Consider the following 15,652-nt stretch of genomic DNA (forward strand, 5'->3'; position numbering starts at 1 on the left):
AATGAGACTTGTACCAGCAAGTACTTTGAGTTCTCAAATTGAGGAAAAAAGGTATTAAATAAGTACCAGTCCATTTAAACTGGTCCAGTTCCCCCTGAAAAATATGGCAGCTGCACTGACACATAACGAACAGCAGTGACCGACACTCTGCATGTTTATGTCTGTGGATGTACTGTGGTGTAGCTGCACTTGTGTTTTACCTTGGCATTGTCCTTTTTTTGGATGCACTCATACGTGGCTCCCTCCGCTGGCTGTGTGATCTTCGGGGCCTTCCCCTCTGCAATCAGCCTCACAGCTTCCACCTGGAACCAGAAAAATGCAGTTCAAGCTGCGCTATCTTAAATTGCATGAGCTATCTTTCTGAACTTTGTCATCACAGTATTTACGATGTTGGGAAACTCGCAGCAGGCAATCGCAGGACACAGGCAGAATGATCAGTCACATAAAACACAGATAACTAACTGTATAAATATAATAAAACAAACTTCATTTCTGTTACAGGTTGTTTTTTCCAGCACTTCAAGGCGATCTTTAGCTTACCTTTAGCATAGCAAACTGTATTAACTTCACACCATTGCAAGAGAAAGCAATATGTCTAGACCGATTCAAAAAGTATGTCCTGCAGCTACAGCATAATAATGATTTCACATTTAAATAAAAAAACAACTTGATGATCACCAGTTCATTTCATAACCAAGGAACTGACAGGATGGTGACTGTGGTCAAGATACACACTATATAAAAGATGAACATAGCCACCATGATGTCACCTATTGTTCAGGGAACTCTGATTATGAAAACAAGCACCATCAACCCCAAAAGGTCATGGCAGATGACGCCCCTCCCTGAGCCTGGTTCTGCTGGAGGGTTCGTCCTGTTAAAAGGGAGTTTTTCTTCCCACTGTTGCAGATTGTTTGCCATTAGAGGGTAGTCTCATTGGTTTTCTCTCTATTATTGTAGTGTTTTTACTTTATAATGTAATAAAAAGACCTTAAGGTGACTGTTGTTGTAATGTGGTGCTATCTAAAAAACTGAATTCAATAAAATTTGTCTAAATTCCTTTTATGCTGTAGAGCAGGGGTGTCAAACACAAGGCCCGGGTATCAGAATCAGCCCTGCAAACACTCCAATCTGGCCTCCTGAACAGCTTTGGAAAATATGACAGGCATATATACGATTTGCACTTTTCCTGTGTGGGCCTTGATGTAAAATGAGTTTCACATCCCTGTTCTGGAGCGACAGACCCAACGGCCGATAACCTATAGATTTATGTTTTTTTACAACCACAGGAGTTTCCAAAGTACTGGCCATTAAAAAGAATGAGGGACAATGAATTTTTGCATTGGCATCACCTTTCAGTACATACACGAAATATGTCTTATGACAATGCACTAGTCATTATTTTGCATGGACAGTGTTGCATTAATGCTTTTACTTATATTTAAAACACAGGATAGCAGTGCCTCCGTGGCAGAATTAAGTATTACAAAATCAGTGGCAATATCTCTATTGCTAATATGAGCCACCAGGGACCAGGTAGCTATTAAGAGGTAAAATAAAAGCATGTTAAGATGTAAGTGTGAGGATGAGGATCAAAACAAAGTTGTTTGGGAGAATGCATCCTATCATCTTTGTGGTAGAAGGCCTTGGTGAAGTGTTGCAGTCACGCTGAACACAGATACCACACATTATATTGCACACCTTCCAATGTATGAAATTTATTTACAATAAAAGTGTCTTTGTACCACACTTTCTTTCTTTACTTACTGTGCCTTTTACTCCCTCTGGGAAGAGAAATCTCTTGTAAATGGTGTTGACAGTGTCATTGGGTTCAACATCACACTCTCTCTGCAGCAGGATTGGACCAGTATCCAGTCCGTCATCAGCCCAGAACACTGTAAACCCGCCCTTTTTGTCACCATGGATCAGTGTCCTGTGAAGACCGATACAGGAAGTGAAATAAAACAGCTGTCACTGTGTCTTTCTTCTCTTCAACTTGATCTCATGAACATCACTTACCAGTTGATAGCAGAAGCTCCCCTGTGGCGAGGCAGTAGGGATGGGTGGTAGATGATGGAGCCGTGTCTTGGGTGGTCGATAACCTCCATAGGAATGAACTGGGAGCAGAAGGGCAGGACGTTGAGCTCTGCACCTGTAGCCTTGTATTGAGTCACCACCTCCTGAATAGCCTGGCCCTTCAATCGCCAGCGGGGGAACTTAAAGACAGGCACGCCATCCTTCTCCGCTTCTGTGGCTGCAGGAGACAATGATAAAACACAATAAATGAGAAAAGCTGCAAATCCTGCAACAGTTCTGTTTTCTTTTCCATGTACTGCAATTATGTCTGTATTTCTATGATATAAATATATATATAAATTCTGACATGTAGAACTACCCGCTGTGGTGACACCGTGTGAAAAAGGGGGCAGCCAAAAATAACATCTCGTTATCTCTTATAGGATGTCAAATTTTACAAGTCAGAATTTTCCCATTTGCTAAGGCTTTACACGTTTAAAATGGGTCAGCTTCCAAAAGGAAGCATACAGGAAAATGCCAGAGTAAAGGAGCTCAGAGTAGAGTCTGGAACTTACAGGTGTATATTATATAAATACACTGGACTCATACAGCGCTTTGCTACTTGAACACTTGAACACTTTAGACAATATGCCTCATTTACCCATTCATTCAAGCACTCTGGGCCTAAGTGCATTCTATCTAACATTCACACTGCAGTGAAAACATTGGAGAGCAATTTGATTATGGGCCCAGCATGCAGTGGTAACTTTCTGTATTACATTGTGTATAATGTGTGTTCTGTCTGTGTCGTTATTAAGGATCTGGAATTATAACCCACACAAAGGAAGAGGTAAAAAATATAAAAAATAAAATAAAAATAAAATTGCTATGTCGCATGTCATCACAATTTCTATAGGGATGGGGTTTTGTGGGAATGACAGTATAAGAGAAATTGCAGAGAGGCATGTAAAACTCTGCTTCCTGGTCCCAACTCTGGATAGTCACATTTTGGGGGGGGGTTCATAAATTTGGCCAGATTTCTAGAAATGAGAGCTGCTCCATCCAAAGTGGGATGGACAATGTCCCAACAAGATCAGATTTTCCCCAGAAAGTTTCCCAATGACCAATGTTCCCTCTAAGCTGCGCGCGTGCGCAATTGCGCACTGCTGGCACGATCTCTGCGCACAGAAAAAAATCTAACCTGAATTGAAATTAAAATTAATACGTTAACAATTCTGTTTTGCAGTGTTAGTCAGTAAGTCACTGGCTGTTCCAGCTGCTGGGATTAGAACGATGCCACCTTATTCCATAGTCCAGCCAATAATGTCTGTGAAGGTTCTCAGTCATCCAGGTCATCGTAGTCAAAGGAGTTGCAAAGAAAAGATCTGGACTTCTTTAAGTTGCTTGAAGACGTTTCACCTCTCATCCGAGAAGCTTCTTCAGTTCTAAGGTCAAATGGCCGAGAGTCCCAGATTTAAACCCAGTGGGAGTATCCCCCCAAAGAGGGACAAAGGACCCCCTGGTGATCCTCTAATCACATGAGCCAAGGTGTGAAAGCGGACTGCGCCGTGCACATTGAAGAGAATGGCAACCTCAACATCGAAGTTTACCGGAAGCCCACACACACGGACCAGTACCTCCTCTTTGACTCCCATCACCCTCTGGAACACAAACTTGGAGTAATCAGGACCCTACCCCAGAAAACAAATTTCCCACATGTGGGACTAATAAAGGTTATCTTATCTTATCTTATCTTATCTTATAGCAAGACGACATTGAATCTATGTTGATTTTTCATCCGAACCGTCGTATATGGTCGGGGTTGAAATGCCAATGTTGTAACAACATTGAAATACTGTGGTAAACCGACGGTCTTACTATAGAGACGTTGCAACGATGTTGATTCACCGTTGTTTTTTTGTCATTGATATTTGATCTATTTATAGTCGACCAGGTGACAACAACAACGTCGAGAAAACGTCTATTTATAGTTGACGATCATTCGGCTCCGGTCACCATCAAAAACCATCGATTTGTAGTTGAGCATTAAATTGCATTGCAACTGATCGGGTATAAAGTACCAGAGAAAGTAGATTTATTGTTCATTTGTTATCAATGACTTGGTGTGGTTCACCAGCTTTAAAAAATCGTGTCTACGTGCAATTTATGTATAGTTGACCGGGAAATTAAAGCAGCGATCACTTGGACTATTCCGCAGCACCCCTCTCACATTGGTACACCCCCCCCCCTCCCCCGGTATTCATTGTCTTCTACAGTAGAGCGGGACATTTGATTTACTCTCAGCGGAATTGACCGGAGAAGGCATCAGTTCATGCACTGCACTGGCCTGCACCACGATTAGTATAAGGTAAGAATGAATGATTTTTTTTTCCTACTCGGTATTTCCATGTTTGCATTTGAATAACAGTAAAAAAAACTTGTTAATGTTGTACATTAACGAGTTTTTTAAATTGTGTCTACTTCTTACAATCCGGCAACAAATAAATTGCACTGCGAACAAAGTATATCAACAAAGAAAACATTTTCGTTTCATAATTTCTTCGTTATATTCCCTTACAAAGCTAGCTTTAACGCTTCGAGGTTTCCTTTGTTCTTGCCGTCGCCTCGGCGCTTGACCCAGACTTTCGCTCTGTAGTTGCTTAGTACTACAAAAAAGTCTAAATCTGTGATATATGATTGATAAACGTAAAGTTAACTGTATAAACGTGTTCAATGACTTTGTTACTTTTGATGATTGGAGAGCACTCGCTTCAATTCGCACACGAAAACTTTAGACTCAGTTTGAATGCTCACGCAGCATGCGTGACTGTACGTTGCACGCTCAACTAACTTTACGTTGCATGCGTACATGACTTTCCGTTTGTGCCTTGAATAATGAATAAGGCTACGTCCACACGTACCAGCGTATTTTTGAAACCGCTGATTTTTCTATGCGTTTGCACCTTTTGTCCACACGTAATGTATGTCTGGCCGTACATTGTGTTTGTATTTCCAGGCACATTTCACGAAGCAGAACGCAGTCTTCAGAGATATCCACGTGAACGCTGTGATACGTCTGACCTTCAGTCCGAAGAAGAAACCCAGACCAGTCTTAAAAGAAAGCACAAGTAAAACCTTTATATTCACAAACATATCTTTGATTGTTAAGAATTTATGATCTTGTCTTTTATACATATCTGTGGTGCTTGCATACTGCAATATCACCACATAATATAGTCCAAAAAGTGGAAGTTTGTAAACTTTTTAAAAATGCAAAGCCGTGTACACTTGTGCACTTCAAAAATTCATTGTATACTGTACCTTCTTGCACGTCTCTGTTTCCTGTGTGTGTTGTTAGAAATCAAACTAACTTTAGGAAACAATATGCCAAAAGCATATTTACAATTACTTAAGACCGTTTTTAATTTCTTTTCTTTAGACCAAATCCCCTGTACACATATACGGACTCAGAGGATGAGCAGCCTACAAAAAAACGGTTTCCCCAGGCCCCTCGAGTGAAAATACCAGGTAATAAAATACTGTCTAGTGTCTGTGTACATATCTGTGTCTGACACAAGGAAACTTTTTTGACAAGTTGTCTGTATTCTTAAATACTTAAAAAATTATCTTTTTCTAAACAGCCCTCATCACTCCGCAGTCTGCCCCCCAGCCCACTGATAGCAACCATCATAATGCCCCACCCAGCTTCCGGCACCTTTCGCCACTCCGGCACAAACCGACACAGCTTTGCGATCTCCCCAGCATGCAGAGTCTGATGTCTTCCCTATAGATGGTATGCTTTTAAAAAAGCTTTAAAGCTGCATCACAATGTCATTGTACTCTTATCTAAAAAGAAAACCCAATTTATACTCCTGAATGTCATCTTGTTGTGATTTTTTTTTTTCTGTAGATTCCAGAGACTCTGTGAGGCCACTATTACAAGGCAAGTTTGAAAATCTTGGAATTTCACAGTTTACATGGTATAACAAATATATGTGACAGGCAAAAACTAGTAAACACTTTTAGCAGTTACAAGAACTAACAAATGAATATCCAACAAAAGTGAATAGAAATACATTGCACTGCCAATACTTTGGTTTATTCTTTGTATGACTTGAAAATCAGGCTTTAGGGAAAACCAAATGACATGTTTCTATCATCAATTACATGAAGTGAACACACAAGCACTTGCATACACATTTAAGACATGAGACACGCTAATTCCATCTCATAAAATGTGTCTATAGGTGAGACGCTTTGCGTTGATTGGTGCTGCTGGACCACACTGGAGGTGCGAGTCCACCGTGTAATGGTTTATGCCATTACAAAGGAGCTGGCCTCTGTACTCAACTGGGCAGGGAAAAAATACCAAGGACCAGACAAAGCAAAAAAGGGCATTTAAAGAGACAGCGCTGTGTAGATGCATATTTGGTAAGTTTTAACATTTATTGTAGTTTTATGAGCCTAAAGTGAACAATAAAGGGATCAATTGATGTGCTGGGTGCGTTTCACATTTCCTATGTCTGTTTTTTGCTATATTACTTTGTCTTTCTTAATGACAAGACTTTCATGTCCGGTTAATCTGGAGATGGAGTCTTTGGTCTTCGGCTTGTTTTGTCCTCGGGTTGTACACTTTGTACAGCCCGAGGACCCCATGTTTTCTTTTTTTTTTTAAAGGATACACGGCACACCATGCTAAGACATATCACATTTTCAGCTTATAGCTCTTTGGGAATCAAATGCGGCAGTTTGCTGATTTCCGCCTGGTGACTTTCATGTTTATTAGCCTAGGAGTTTACATACTTTCTCCCTGCTGAAGACAATTAACAAGAGTTTATTCTTGTGCTCTAATTCCCTTTTTTTGTCTTTGTTTTTTTGTGTGTGTGTCTATTTTTGTCCTAGATTGCCTGGCGCAGCAGGTAGGGGCGAACTCTATGTCTGAGTTGGTCTTTGCTCAAGCAGTCCAGAAATGGCTCAGATATGCTCCAGATCGTACGGGTGGCACGCAGGACGCACATCATCCATCCCCATCCCGGAGTAAATAATAAAAAGTGACGTGAAACATAGAAATGTAAATAGGAAACTTTGTCTTTTAATAAAGTATTTTGCAAATGATACATGTCTATTGACCTTTTTTGTTTTTTTTCAATAAAAAGCAACTGTGCGAAAGAGGTGGAAAATCAACACCATAGCTCAACAGTGTTTCAATATCAGAATCTGACATTGTTTCAATGTCAACAGTGTTAGAAAATATAACATCGAATCAATGTCAGGTTTCAACATTGATTCAACATCAAAACCTGACGTTGTTTCAACATTAAAAATGGGTGCAAGAGTGACGTTGGGTCAACGTCAGATCTCAACGTTGGTTCAATGACATTGCCTGATATTGACTCAACATTGTTTCAATGTTTCCTTGCTATCTGGGACACCACCAGGCAGAACATGTTCCTACTAAGCCTGAAGGGAAAAAAGAAGGAACACACACACGTAAAGGAAGCACTCAAAACGTGGTTATCCTAACTGGGCGTTCATAAAGTCAGCAAAGAGGCACAGAAAAGAAGATCAGACACCAGCGAGGGAGGATAAGAAAGACAGACGCAACAACGTTGTCATCCCCTATGTAGCCGGTGTATCAGAGAAACTCAGGAGAGTTTTCTCCAAGCACGACATCACAGTGTACTTCAGACCCAGCAACACACTCAGACAGAAACTGGTTCACCCGAACCAGTTTCTGTATGCTGTACAGTGCAGCTAGGAATGCCCAGACCTCTACATTGGAGAGACCAAACAGCCACTTCACAAGCACATGGCACAACATAGAAGAGCCACCTCCACAGGACAAGACTCAGCAGTCCATCTGCATCTTAAGGATAAAGGTCACTCTTTCGAGGATGCCAATGTTCACATTTTGGACAGAGAGGACAGATGGTTTGAAAGAGGAGTGAAAGAAGCCATCTATGTCCACTGTGAGCGACCATCTTTGAACAGAGGCGGTGGTTTACGACACCAACTGTCTGCCATCTATAATCCAGTTTTGAGTTCCCTCCCCAGGCGCCTTAACGCCCACTCACATCCTGGGCCATCCGACCTCAGGAATTCACATGACAAGGTGGGGCCAGGTTTCACAATGAGCTCACCCGAAACCCTGGCTGATTAGGTCCCACACCCGCTTTCACACCTTGGCTCATGTGATTAGAGGATCACCAGGGGGTCCTTTGTCCCTCTTTGGGGGGATACTCCCACTGGGTTTAAATCTGGGACTCTCGGCCATTTGACCTTAGAACTGAAGAAGCTTCTCGGATGAGAGGTGAAACGTCTTCAAGCAACTTAAAGAAGTCCAGACGCTTTTCTTCGCAAACTCCTTTGACTCCAGCCAATAATGCGATTCACATTCATATATATGCAGCTAATCAACGTGGTTGACAGGCTATGGCAGTGTCCTTATGTGCCGACACTGGTGTTTTAGCTAGCAAAGCGGCGTGGCTGATGTGGAGTGAAGCCACGTTAATGACAACGTGTACAACCATTGGAGATGTGAGCAGGACAGACGGAACAATTGATGGAAAAAGTGTGGACTTTATACCAGTTTTTAAATTGTGTTGATAGGCCACGTAAAACCAGAGTTATGATAAAAATATCTGCAATGTTTGTTTTTTTCCTGAATACTATCGTTGTTTATATTTACTGCGGGAAGAAACGGTAAAAACAGTGTTTTATAAGGAAAACGCTCGCAAGCGCTCTCCGCCTGTGAGCAAAAACAAAACCAACCCCCCACCCTTTCCTATTGGTCGAAAAATGTACCATGTCGACCAATCAAAAAAATGATATGGCAACATGGCATTTAGTTGTTTAGAAAGGGGGAAGTTTTAGGAGTGACGGCGGTGTTTGAGATGTGAGAGATTTTCGACATTTAGCGCAAATCTTGTGTAGTTAGTGTGTAGTGTAGTCAATAGTTTTGTTGTGTGTGTCAGAACAATGAGGGGACTGCTGAATGTTACAGGTGTTACAGGAGTGATACATCTGCTGTTGTCAGGCCTGCAGGTATCAGGCTGTTGTTCTCCTTTATCTCATAGTGGACACAAATTATTTTTTGGAGTGGCACAAATAATTTGTGTGGCATCAAATTTGATGCAGAACAGCTGATTGTTCTGTAAATAGTCTGAAATGTTTATTTAAAAAAACGCCTTGGCTGCATTTTTAGGTAAACGGCTGCAAAAAACTTTGTTTGCATAACTCGGTTACTTTTTTGAAGAAGTAACTTATATAATTAATTGCCCAACATTGGTCATTATATCCTGTATTTTGCAGACAGAGAGTTACACGACTCTCTCCCAGACTCATAATACAAGTCAGAAAAAAAGAAAGTTGTGTTTTCAAAATTGGAGTTCAAGTTATTTTTACTTCCAATAGTGTTAACATCCTACACAGGTCATGAACAAGATTTTTTTCATTGTAAGTGGGCTAAAGCAGTTAATTAAAAGTAGTCTAACATAAATGTAAATGCTGTAATTTGATTATTTTAATAAACCATGTAACTTGGATGGATTGGATGCTGGCGTGACCACAGTGCACACGCCTGCTGTTGCTCACAGTGGTCCAAGGGACCGCTCAGGGAGTTTGTGTGTTCGCTCAGACACATGAAAAATTAGAGGGAACATTGCCAATGACCTATTTAAGTCCATTCCTTTTTTGGGAACTAACAAAACAGCCAGTTAGGGACTGGCTGTTTTGTTAAGTGTTGCCTGTGGATGACTGCACAACCTCACCTGAAATAGTGACCTCACCTGATAATTTCTCAAGATACTAAACTATGTTTGTGTTGTTCTTGTTTTGTTTTTCTAATGGAATAATCTGACAAACAATGTGGCCTTCTGTGTGGTAAAAACCTTCCAAGAATTTTGTGCTTCAGTTTTGGTAAGTGGATTTCTAGCATTTTTTAAAATATTTTACTTAGCATTAATTAGCAGATGTCTATGATGGTCCTTTATTTCTGCACAGACTGTATTAACACCTGGACAATATCTGATCATGATACGATTCTGAGCACTTCCAAATGTGGGCTAGTGGTTACGTTTGTGTTTTTATTATAGTGTACAGCATGTATAGTCATTTGTAAGCAAACCTTACTGGTGTGTATATGCAGTCAAGCAAAGTCTAATTCATTTCCAGTTGTTCCTTATTCTTCTGCAGTGATGTAAATCAGTTACAGACATTTTACTGCTCTGATATGAAAATGCATTCATTTGATGCTTTCATCGATAAAGAAAACACAACACACTGCACTTGGACAACACAAGTTTGATGACCGAGCTGCAGAGATAAAACCAGTGGCCCGATTTCAAGTCAAAGTTTCATTTGGCACCATCATCAGTTTATTCCCAGCAGATGTGCCAAAAAATGCTTGCTTGGAAAGTCACTTTCAGCATTGCTTTGGTGACAGGAGAAAGGCAGTATTCCCATTAATATTTGCTTTAAAATGGTGTTGACGTTGTGAGTTCTTACCCAGCGGATCTGCCTTGCCATCCTTGTCAGGGATTGTGAAGACTCCTACAATGGTGTGCCCATCCGTCCTTAGCTCCTTGTACACTTCCTGGCCAAACAGACTCTGACCAATCACTGCAATCTTCATCCTCACGCCTTTATGTGTTCTTGAGTGGCAGACATGTGCACGCAGAAAAATGAAATTGAATGGGATTTTCACATTATTCATTGCATTAGAGATGGACTGAACAGATTCCTATTAAACAAACATTTTTGCCATCATACAACAGCAGTTTTGACTAGACCATTTAATGTTAGAATTTCAGTCATGTTTTCTTCTTTGGTTTTTACTTATTAGGAAGGTGCTGATTTGTTTATAGTCAATTTCTAGCCTTCAGTTTGTGCCTCTGTGAACCTGTTTGCATACAGCGAGGTGCATTGTTTTATTTAACCTCCTCTTGGAGAAATAAATAGGATGGACAAAATAATGGAAACACTTTTCAATATGATGTAGAATGGTTCAACAGCATGATAAACTAAAGCCTCTAAAGAAACCAGAAGCATTATTTCTAACCACCACTCCTTCTCCACTTTTTCTCCAATGCAAATGCTTCATCATGCAGCTGCTGGACTTTATACACACATTAAAACACACCACTCCTGTTTTGGCTTACTTACACTTTCTCAGTCCCTCTCAGTTATAAACCAAAGGCTCTAGAACAGTCTATCCCACATACAGTCCAGTGCAGCAATTTGTGATTTTCATAATCTTTTTGCATTTCTCTCATAGTCTTATGCAATTTCTAGATATCGTCACTGTCTGTTTTGTATAGTTTGCTATATTAAATGAGCAAACTATACATAGTTTCTATAGCTTGCTATATTAAGTGACTAAAAAGTACTATGAAGCACACCCTGATGGTTTTTAATATGCTCTATAAATAAAAATGACTTCACTGCTTTAGTCTTAGCTGTCGTTGTACTGTCTGTACTTGTTGTACTGTCAGCTGAGTGCATGTTACACATAGTATCGTTACCCTATTTTCTGTGACATCTAAAAAGTATTGCACACACAAGAAATATCAATGAATCCAAAGTTGTAGTAAATTTATAACTAGATTCCTATCAGTAACTATTACAGGCAGCCTAGTTTGTCCGTGTTTGTGTTCATATATAGACTTGTGTCAGTGCAATTCGATCATTACGCTGCACAGTACTGTACAACTCAGTTATCTCTGACAGTTTATTGACTTTGCGCTGAAAGGGCGGGGCATGGAGGATTGCCTCGGGTGTTGACCAATCAAATGCGCAGAAGAGTTGAGCACTTGCGAGACAACTTCAGACAGCTGAAGTGAAGAGCAAACTTGCATTCATCAGAATAAGCAGAGTGCTGTGCAGCACAAGTCAAGAATTCATGCGCAGACTGTTACAGTACGTGCAATCAAACTGCAGCTCTCAGCACCTGCTGCACTACTTTATCATTACACAGTTTTTAACATGCGTGTGAGTGGCGAGAGACCAATCAGCTGAGTGCACTCTGAGTCTGAAAAACTAAGAGTGAATCCTGCTTCACTTACCGCTGCCTGCAGACCCAGCGCTCCTCTGCTTGCTTGAAAGAGCGACCGAAGGCACAGCGTCGCTTTTAATTTCCACCCTTCACACTCCAGCGACCCAATTACATAACATGCACATACAGCAGAGTGATTGGACAGGGGCTGATAATGAGGTTGCGGGGCAGCCAATCAGCTGCCGCTTTCTGTGACGGGACCCTCTTCACAAACTAAGAAACGTCAACTATGACAGACCAGCACACACTTCAATAATAACGCAAGTGTTTGGCCTGCAGCACACTGAGGTAATTTGACTTTTGTAAAGCTCCAAAAGTGTCCACAGGAGAAATGCCTTAAACTCGTTTAGCTTGCTTTGGTTGTTTAGAAATCTCCAGTCTCTCAAAACATTTCTGTGTATTTAAATCAACACATCAGCCAATCAGTCCAGCAATTATAAATACATGCAGCATAACCACCAACCTGACGTGTATATACAGGGTAAAAAATGTCACAAAACATAACTCACAACCTTTAACTGATCTGTTGCATTGTTGTACAGGAGTAATACTTGTTTTCAGTTGTCCAGGAAATATATCATACAAGTACTAAATTATATTACATTATTATGAAATGCTGTACTTATTAAAGGGGAGGAAGGAGAAAAGCACTGAGCTGCACTTTTCTAATGCTGCATTTTGTTATTTGAGGCATTGGACTACAAGCATTAGAAGACAAAAAAAATGGCGGCCCTGCCATATATTTCTTTCTTCATTTCTTAAGTTGATTTTGAAACTTTCATGATGATGCTGATCATTCAATTTATTATCTAAAAGCGACAGTGCAGTTTAACATAGTTCCAGTATGAAGAAGTGCTGCACATAGAGCTTATGGCTATTTCTAATTTCCGACCCTTGTCCGATGTTGTGGTTTTACATTCACAATGAAAAAACTAAATTCATAGCATTCATTTACATTATATACATAATATACAATAAATATAATATATACACACAGTGTAAATGTATTGTAAGAAAGATGGAGGGATCTCAGTCCCTCTCAGTTATAAAACAAAGGCTCTGTAATAGAAATAAGAAAGAAATGAAAATTATTTCCAAAAGTATGAATAATTAGAAAAGTATAACATAATGAATTAAAATGACTACAGCTCTGAGTTATTTTTAACCAGCCTTCGATGTTTATATGTACATTTAATATATGTAATCAACTGGATTTCAGTTGGAAGTGCGTTCCATGGATGACAAACCATTGTAGAACATGCTGGTTGACAGACTTTAGATTTAATTTATTTAGATTTCACAGCTGCCGTTCACCACGCTCTTCGTAATGAGATTACTGTCTTGCCTTTGAATGTGTCTAGAAAGATAATCTGGGGCAAGAATATTTATACATTTGAAAAATAAATTAAGAAAACAGAAATAAATGAAACTCTTAAAACTAAGTAAATTATTTTCTTTAAAATGTGATAAGGATTCCACAGAACCTGCTTTGGCTTGATTTTATAAAGATGTCAGATTCTTAGTTATATATGGTGATGCTCGTGACCAAACTGTCGTACAAAATAAAAAATGAGGAAATATTGTGGAATCAACGAATAACTGAGCTGCTGAAGTGGGTGTGTAATCTAATTAACTTGGATCAGTCTTGAAATCTTTTTCACATGTTAATCAAATTGGAGGATCTAAAATAATTTGTAACAAAGTATATATTAGTAAAAACTCCTCTATTCTTCAGTCCTTAACTTGGTTTTGAAATCTTTATGCTGATTGTTGTTTGAAACTGGTTTCTAATTCCTGTCCATCAAGGATTCACAGAAAGAAGAGCACACTAACAAATGTGGGAGCTGATAAGCTCTTTGTTGAAAGGTCAAAGGGCAGCAAGGTCAAAATGTGTGAGTCATTAAAACAATATTCTGTACATACCTTCTGCACTCCACCCCTACATCATTTAGAGCATTATTCACATTACTTTCAAGCATTGCTGACGCACTCATTACACTTTCTTCTGTATGTTATATAAAGCAGCAACATCAGAAAAAATGCTCAACTTTACAGGATTAAACAGAATGTTTACATCGTGGGACAACAAACAAACAAACAGATTGTGTGTAGAGTGCTGGTGCCAACGCAGGCAGCTGTAGACACCTGCTGTCTGCTACAGCTCATTTCTGCTAATTTGAGTTCAGTTCAGTACATTTTTATTGATGTTGTTTGGGGATATTTTTTCAATGAGGGACTATGTTGTGTTTTTGTATCTTATCTGAAAAGCTTCATAACAGTTTCCTATACTCATTCTGATGAGTTTTTCTGAATGCGAAGGGTCAAAGGTCAGTAACCGGATCAAAGACAGTTCGGCCTTGATAACTGCTCGGATGTTGACTAATACATTTCAAACAAAGTCAAACTCTGGGAACGAGACTGCAGTGAGAGCTGGACCTTTCCTTTGCTCTGCAAAAATACTCTGATGCACATTTATTATTCATCTAAACAACTCCGGGTCTAATCTGCACTGATCCATGACCGAATATAAAATACCATTTAATTATTGACTGCCCGCCACATGACTTTTTTTTAAAACTCTGACTGCTAGCTCTGTGTGTGTGTTTGTGTGTGTCTGCTTCAGTCTAACGTGAACTTGTTGGTTCTGGTCCTCAGGAGTCACTGAAGTTAATGATCCACTTTGCATACAGGAACCTGACCATCACACCAGCTCTACAGACTCAGTGGTTGGATGGCTTTTCACTATTTTTCTGTGTGCTTTGTGCGTGTGTGTGTGTGTATACTCATGTTGTGGGGACATGAATCTGTTTACACAGTCACACTCTGTGGACACAGAGAAGCAATTGCCCATGAGGTTAATAATTACATTTCCAGATAAAGTTGGTTAAAGTTACTGTGAGGTCAAGTTTACCATCCCAAACTAAAACGTCTGGGTGCATGAATTCAGTAAAACGTAGCAGAGGTGTGTAATGTGAAGAGGGATCGATCGGGTAGTGAGGCATGTTGAATCTCAAGTTTTCAGTTTCATGAAGGTGGCTCTCTTCTCCCTGCCTAGGCAGCCGTAATAGCTTAAAGCTACTTGTAACGTCCTCTCTTCAAAAATTGAATAAATTTAGTAAAGCTTTCTATTGAATTGAAAAGAAAAACAACTGCTGTGACTTTATGTACAAAAGATCTGTCTGTTGTGTTGAAGAGATTACTGCAGAAGCTGAGCTTTGACTGGTCGACTGACCGCACCATCAGTTAACCAGGCAAGCCCTCAAAAACATATTCTTATTGTAATGAAGGCTTGTGAAATGGCAAATGTGGGTAGTGTCGTTGTCACCTCATGTTGTATCTCTGTTGTCCGTCTCTGTGGGCTGGGGATGTGGCCAACACCTTGAACTGTGACTTCATTAAAACTCTGCTTCTGTGGCCTATCTGTAAGCTCTCTCTGCATGTCTGATTCACTGCCTGAGTATAAGTAGCACTTTCTACACGGCTTTATAGCCTTTCAAGAGGAGAACTGAACAGTCCTAAATCTTTATTGAGAATTAAGCTCCCAGGCTTTCAGCTCTCTTCTCCTAAATGTGCATCTCAGCACCC

General features: G+C 40.0%; 1 protein-coding gene and 2 long non-coding RNA genes across 3 annotated transcripts in view; 2 read left to right on the forward strand and 1 right to left on the reverse strand.

Moving 5' to 3' along the window:
• aldh1l1 (aldehyde dehydrogenase 1 family, member L1) overlaps positions 1 to 12,170 on the reverse strand; it is a 31,196-nt gene extending 19,026 nt beyond the window's left edge. The window contains exons 1-5 of the mRNA XM_063474865.1: positions 12,078 to 12,170; positions 10,522 to 10,667; positions 2,020 to 2,254; positions 1,768 to 1,933; positions 201 to 302 (exon numbers count right to left, since the gene is read on the reverse strand). Coding sequence (XP_063330935.1) covers positions 201 to 302; positions 1,768 to 1,933; positions 2,020 to 2,254; positions 10,522 to 10,648 — 630 coding nt within the window. The 5' untranslated portion in view covers positions 10,649 to 10,667; positions 12,078 to 12,170. The remainder of the gene's footprint in view (positions 1 to 200; positions 303 to 1,767; positions 1,934 to 2,019; positions 2,255 to 10,521; positions 10,668 to 12,077) is intronic.
• LOC134628159 (uncharacterized) lies at positions 4,276 to 5,544 on the forward strand. Its single transcript, XR_010093952.2, has 3 exons — positions 4,276 to 4,384; positions 5,033 to 5,144; positions 5,456 to 5,544. It is a non-coding gene; the product is annotated as an uncharacterized LOC134628159 (long non-coding RNA).
• LOC135933055 (uncharacterized) lies at positions 5,661 to 6,522 on the forward strand. Its single transcript, XR_010573677.1, has 3 exons — positions 5,661 to 5,809; positions 5,927 to 5,959; positions 6,264 to 6,522. It is a non-coding gene; the product is annotated as an uncharacterized LOC135933055 (long non-coding RNA).
• Positions 12,171 to 15,652: the final 3,482 nt, after the last annotated feature.

The sequence above is a fragment of the Pelmatolapia mariae genome, linkage group LG5 (assembly GCF_036321145.2).
Source record: "Pelmatolapia mariae isolate MD_Pm_ZW linkage group LG5, Pm_UMD_F_2, whole genome shotgun sequence".
NCBI classification, from domain to species: Eukaryota; Metazoa; Chordata; class Actinopteri; order Cichliformes; family Cichlidae; genus Pelmatolapia; species Pelmatolapia mariae.